Source organism: Dermacentor silvarum, chromosome 1, assembly GCF_013339745.2.
Source record: "Dermacentor silvarum isolate Dsil-2018 chromosome 1, BIME_Dsil_1.4, whole genome shotgun sequence".
Lineage (NCBI taxonomy): Eukaryota > Metazoa > Arthropoda > Arachnida > Ixodida > Ixodidae > Dermacentor > Dermacentor silvarum.
The window spans coordinates 88,873,662-88,879,983 of NC_051154.1; the positions used below are offsets into that span (position 1 = coordinate 88,873,662).

The 6,322-nt window shown below is 45.7% G+C and overlaps 1 protein-coding gene across 1 annotated transcript; it reads right to left on the bottom strand.

Annotated features, from left to right (window-relative positions):
• Window positions 1–1,392: 1,392 nt before the first annotated feature.
• On the bottom strand, window positions 1,393–4,197 carry LOC119450029 (uncharacterized). Its single transcript, XM_037713375.2, has 3 exons — window positions 4,172–4,197; window positions 2,698–2,898; window positions 1,393–1,547 (listed from the first exon to the last, which is right to left on the bottom strand). Exons 2-3 carry the CDS (start codon window positions 2,869–2,871, stop codon window positions 1,482–1,484), a joined length of 240 nt encoding a protein of 79 aa, XP_037569303.1. The 5' UTR covers window positions 2,872–2,898; window positions 4,172–4,197; the 3' UTR covers window positions 1,393–1,481.
• Between the last annotated feature and the right edge of the window lie 2,125 nt (window positions 4,198–6,322).

The window sequence follows — 6,322 nt, forward strand, 5'->3', positions numbered from 1 at the left end:
TGATGGATGATGGATAGCCATCGCAACCAAGTCGGCCAGGATACTAAGGATAGTCGATGTTGCTACGGAATTTTAACTGGGGTGCTACATTACAAGATATACTGTGTCGTGCTATCATTTGTAATTGTGGTTGGCAGCGAGATTGCCACTTCCTGTATCTGCTGATGTGCCTATAAGGTTTTCTGACTCTCAAGTGGCATAGTGATAAGCGGCGGGTTACACAAGAAAGTTATCGCTGACTTTGACAATCATATTCGATTCAATCATGCCTCAATTTTCAGTCTTTCTCCTCCACAAGCATTTGTCGTTGCGGGTACGCTACGTTATTCGCTCATACGTGAGTCGCCCATTCTCGTATGGATAATAATATGAATAATAAAATGTGTTGTTGTTGCACGAATATTCTTGAAATGCGAAATCATGTGTGTGACGTCGTTGTCTTATTTTCTTAGTTTCAACGTATGTTGTGCGATTTATGTTAAAGCAGTTGCAATTGTGCAATAGCATATATAAAAAGCCATTTTCGCCCGACAGGTGAAGCATTGATTGGGATAGCAAATTATTTGGACAGCTATACGAAGTAAGTTAAGTAGTTTTATAAGCTGCTCAAACTGCTGTAAGCATTCGCTCACTAACTAAATTAACAAGCACTGTTGTCACGCGCACACAGGCAAACACGAACACATCTCACTTGATGACCGCGGACACTCGCTGTCAGAACGCTGTCGTGATGAAGAGCGGCAGCAGCAGCGAGCAATTGCCCCTTCGTGCTACCTCTGGCTTCAATACGAACTATGCGCTCGAGAACACAGCACACACGAAGACATCAGCTATATCCGGTCGGCTAGCCTTCGAACCCAGTGCAGATTTCCTCCAATTATGAGGCGCGTGGATGCGCACAACCGCCGCAGCTGGAATAGAAGAGCAGATGCGCACTAACCTAATTCGCCTGGGGTGTGCATATAATTGCTGTAACAATAAAACCCTAGACAATGAAGTTTAGCTCCACTTTGAAGTGTATAGGTAATCCTGCACGACATAACAGTTCTATCGATGAATCATGCGCGGTGCTGGGTTTTATTATTTATTGATATGTAGAAGCATTGGAAGGCAGACTACGTACGTAAGAGCCGGTTATCCTCAAATCCCAAATTCATTGCTTAATGAGAAATAAAACAATGAAAACAAACAAGAAAATATCAAAAAAGCACGCGCACACACCAACACAACCGCGCAAAGATTGTCTCATCTACAGGTACCAGCACCGAAAGCGCAGTCCAGTAACTACAGTGTCGTCGTCGTCGTCATTTTTGTTCGCCATACTACGTGCAAGTCACGCTTTAATAATAAGGACACTCGTACACGCAAGAAATATTGTGGGATGTTATTTCCTGTATTTATTTTTACACCTCAAATACAGGCGTGAGATCTGAGGATACTTCAGTGATGAATGTGAATAAACGTGGCACAACAGCATTCTCTTAGTCTTCATTGCCACCTTCGTTCCCGTAAAAAAGGCGGCATTCTTCGAGGTGTTTGGCCTCCTCCTGAAATGATCAGGGAAATTTCACACGGTGATCAACACAGTACGTAGAAAAATACTTCGTATCGACGCAACCGTGTGACTTTAGATTCCAATCCAAACCCCAAGCGATGACGACAAAGTGCAACAACTTCAAAGACTGTGTTGCGCAAAGTCTTTGACTGCATGCAGGTACTGTGGATTTGTGCGAAAGCAAATATTACCTGTTCTAGTCGATCATATAATTTCGCAAATAAAGAGCATAATCAGCAGAACAATCTGATATATGTTTCTCATAGCAATATCACGTGTGGAATGTAAGAGCCAGTGGGAGCTTTCTATCGAGAAACGCCGGTTATTAGACGGAGGTATACTTCCGTGCCCATTGTTCTGTGCCCACCGCTGCAGAAAACAACCAATAGGTAGTTGACCTTTATGCACCAATAGGTGCAGAAAGGTCAACTGGACCGAGCCGAGACGTAAATTTTGCGTCAAGAAGCACGTGCAACAGTGCGGTCGGTGTTGTGTACGAAATCCCGCTGTCCTGCGGCCGGAGCTACGTAAGACAGACGGTACGATATCTCAACTAACGCCTTAGGGAACATGCACGACCTCTAGACAGGACGCTGGAGCCCCCTATCCGTTTATGCAGCCTCGTGCGGTTGTACCCGGGATTTTAAGAAGTGCCAAATCCTGAGGCGACACAAGGACGAAAGAACGCGCGAAATCGTCGAAGCGTTCATAGGAGAGGCCCCAGTTGTGCCAGTGCGCCATCGCTCAGTCTGATTGATGTAGAGTTAAAGTATCTAGATAGTTCGGTCGTCTGACGAGGTGTGCTGCGGCTGTTACGTTGCTATTTGGTGTCGCACTGTGCTGATTTTAACTGTTTGCGCATCTTCACCCAGTATATATGTTCTTTCAAATAAAAATAGTTTTTAGTCCTGCGCTCATGTTTATTCTTGTCCAATATTTTCGCGCGATTTAGAAGTTCGGCAAATCTTGTTGAACAATGCAGTCGTGTCCTGGAAACCTCAAATTAAAATATTGCGAGAACGCACGAGACGTTCTACCACGCGCCAACTCTAGACATCCCGATGCCATGTAATAAACCCTCATGCTAGCACTGGCCTTTCCGAGCAACAACAGAAGAAATAGGCGAAGTGAGGTCCACGTACCAGCAGGAAATGCCGTAGCTTGATGATGGCTTGGGCCTCCTTCTGAGAGCACATCTCGGAGCGCTTGCCCGGCTGCCAGTTTTTTGAGAACGTGATCTGGCAGTAGGCCTCTTGCATCACCAGCAGCGTCGCCAGAAGCAAGACCAGGGAGAGTTTGACGGACACCGATGCCATGACTGACGGCAGACGCCGCTCGATCACCTATCGAGTAAATGCAGTTTCAGCATTCTACTGTCAGTCTCGACATCAAAACGGTTATCCGGAACACGATTGCAACGTTACGTGCCTTCGTGTTCACTACACAACGAATGCAGGCGCCTACGCATACACGAGAAAAGACAGGACTTCATGGTTTTTCCAATTGAGGTTAAGGAAATACCAGCTTTGTTACTCAGTTATAATAGTGGCGAACCACAAGGACAAAATGTGAGAAAGGTGTTTTTTCAGACGTTACACGTGACACAGACGTACAAGGTACCCTCTTCCTCGGCTCGCTTCCAGCTGTTGGTTGTCAAGAAATTGACAAAAAGAGTACCGGACAGATAATGCCTCAATTACTCTAAAGAGGTAAGTATTAACTCACGAAGGAAATGGCAGGTTCTTTAGATATCGTCAAGATGAAGGATGTGAGAGCAAATCTTCAGCGCAACAGAGCTCGAGTGTGATTTGGTGTATGTTGTGAACCACGAATAACATTTTTGCCTACATTCCACTAATGCAGGTTCATCGCTATCTCGTGGAACATGGTCAGCACAGGCGTAAAATATAGCACATTTATTTGTTGAGAGCAACAAAAAGGATAAAAGGCTTCTCAATCCTGTGCCAATGTTCTAAAAAGTGAAGTTGTCTTCCTCAAGGAATCCAGCTTCGCTTGCCAAAACATTGGTACCACTCGGCGCCTACTCCTCCGTTCAGCTCTAGCCCTTACCTTGTCTCCATTTCTGAGTGTCTTTCTGGTCTGCCAAGCCATTATCAAATGACAATTCAGCTACAAGTAGTGTCACCTGCCTTAAACGCCAGTATGTATGATCTACTAACGATGCGACACCACGTTTTCATGCTCTTCACACATAACTACGGCTGAAAACTTTCATAAATAATATCAGCGTCACATTCAAACGCATACTTTCGCGGTCTGTCAAAAAAGAAAACAGAACACGTATTTTTTTTTCACGTATATAGAAAAATAATAATACACAGATAAAACACGACGCCTTTTCAATGCGTCTCGGCATAGTTAAGCAATGTGTTTTCGTGATTCACCAGCCTAATAGTTACATTCGATTTGGATTGCATTCTCGAAGCCGTCGCTCACACGCCTGACGTTCACAATAGGCCGAGGACCCACACTCACCGTCACCTGAGTAATATCGCTTCATGAAGCTGTAATGATTTTAATGTGGCACATAAAATAATAACAGAGCGTGAACTATTCGACCGCTAAACATGCAGCATGTCATTCGTCGTTGCTTACCTTAGATCCACGTGTACGGTCAGTGCAGCCTGCAAGAGAGCCGGAGAAAAGTGAGAAAGAACTCGATTCCCAGCGATCGAGGCCGCTTTAAATACGGTTCTCATGGAAACGTCCAGCATCCTCATTGGACGTTGGTAGGGCGGGCGCTCTTCAAAAGATGACGTCACGAGCCTAGAAAGCGTAGGTTTCGATAGGGGGCGGAATGTCCGTATGAAGTATGAGCCGCCAAGCCGACAAAGAAGCGAAATACTATAGATACAGATCACAGGAAGCCGAAAAATGCCTCTGAGCGAGAAGAGACATGGTCAAAGAACTCCCAAACGTCCTCAATACATCCGGGGAAGATTTCATTAAGAAGTTTCTCACTTATTCAGGAGACGAGGCGACTGCCACTTGGGCTTTAGTGCTCTCTATTTGATTTGTACTGGTGTAGATCTGAAGGATCTGAGGAAGCGGTGCTACAAAAGTCTGCACCGAGAGCCAAAAATATATATATACAAGCGGTGAAGCGCTCTAGACCAAGGCCGAAGCTTTGAACTCAGCTCAGCCAACTGCGCGGTTCATAGTAATGAGCGCAAACATGACGATCGCCTCTCTCTCCGTCTTAGCGGGGTCGTTATGCCTTTTGAGGGATGGGCAAAGTTACGTGGGCGCCTTCTGCGTTTGCGTTCCGGCCTTTTACCGTATTAATTACCAAACTCTGTTCTACCACAAGCGACGATTTTCGCAAATTCAAAAGAAATCCAGGAGTCTGCATTCCTTCACAGAAACATCAAGTTTAAATACAAACCTCTCACACCCTATAAATTATGCAAAGCAAAAGCATAGACAAATTCAGCTGCCGCCTTTGCGACCTGGCGATGCCAAGATGCCAGTCTTCTTTGAACTTAGCCAGTTAGAATTTTCTTCTTTATACATGCATCAGCGACGGAAGTTGACGTTGCTAGAAATATTTCCCCATGTGAAAGATATCTGTGGAAGCCGTACCTACCAGCACAGACAATTCAAGAGAAAAGGAATGACATAGACTCTAAAGAGAAAGCAGTGACTCCACTTTCTTTGAAGAAGTGCCTGGCCGGACACTTGCAGGAAAAGCGCCAACGCAGCCCTTTTTGAAATGTTTGGGACAAGGCACAAAGAAGCCGACAAAAGTGACGCATTCCGAGAGCGTATTCGCTCACGCACCGATTTCCGGTTTAAGATCTGTGTTTCTGTATTTATTTTCCTTTTTTTTTCAGAGTTCCAGTCTTTGTGAATTATTTCATCTACGCGCACGCGCGCTGTCCCTCGCGGGAGAGCACGCTTGTGCGGCGTGGGGGCGCGTGCTTGGCGTGCCCAAAGACGCCGCCGTGGCCCCAGAGAACGGGCGCCGCCGTGGCCCCATTGCCGGCAGACTAAGTGGAGAGGCCTTTTGACAGCGATTCGCCACTTACAGGAATTCGCCCCTCAGAAGGATAGCGAAGATAGCTCTTGAAGACACCGTGACCTTGGCTATGGTTTGGCACTGCCCAATACTGTAGCTCGCTAAAACCATGCAGCAGCTGATGAGTCAGTGAATTCACGATGCTGTTTGCAAGAAATTTCCAACTGAACGCCACTCTTACGTAGCGATGGCTTCGTAAATTCAGCCTTGGAATAGACGCGGGCGAGATGTAGTTTTATTGTACTCATGTACTCATTTATTGAGGCTTAGGATTCGCATTCATAAAAGGCACCTTACACTAGGACTGTTTGTAAGCGATGCTTGCCAATCGCGATTGGTGGAAATATTAGTGAAGAATAGCCGGCAGTGGCCAAGCACAACATACAAAGAAAAAGCTATATGAATACAGCCCGGGGCTTTTGCTGGTATAGGCAGACAATCTATCACCTTCCACAAGTATATAACTTGGTGAACCTATGGCTGCAAATCGCATTATCGCAAACAGAGAAAGAATACGCGAGAACGAGCCGACTTGGAAAGTCTGCTCATCGTTAAGCCCATCTAGTCTCCCCAAACAAACACACCCAACGCTCTCGATGGTGAGTCGCCATTCAGTCAGATATTCGGCATCACACAGTAAAATAATTCAATAAGAGCCTTGGCATTTCCCCCTGAACGAATAGTGGCGCCCCTATCAGAACATTACGCTGTCTATGTTATCTTGTGTA

Coding starts and splice junctions, on each gene's coding strand:
- LOC119450029 (XM_037713375.2), bottom strand. CDS start 2,871: ATGGCATCGGTGTCCGTCAAACTCTCCCTGGTCTTGCTTCTGGCGACG. Junction 1,548..2,697: donor AGCTACGGCATTTCCTGCTG/GTACGTGGACCT, acceptor TGATCATTTCAG/GAGGAGGCCAAACACCTCGA.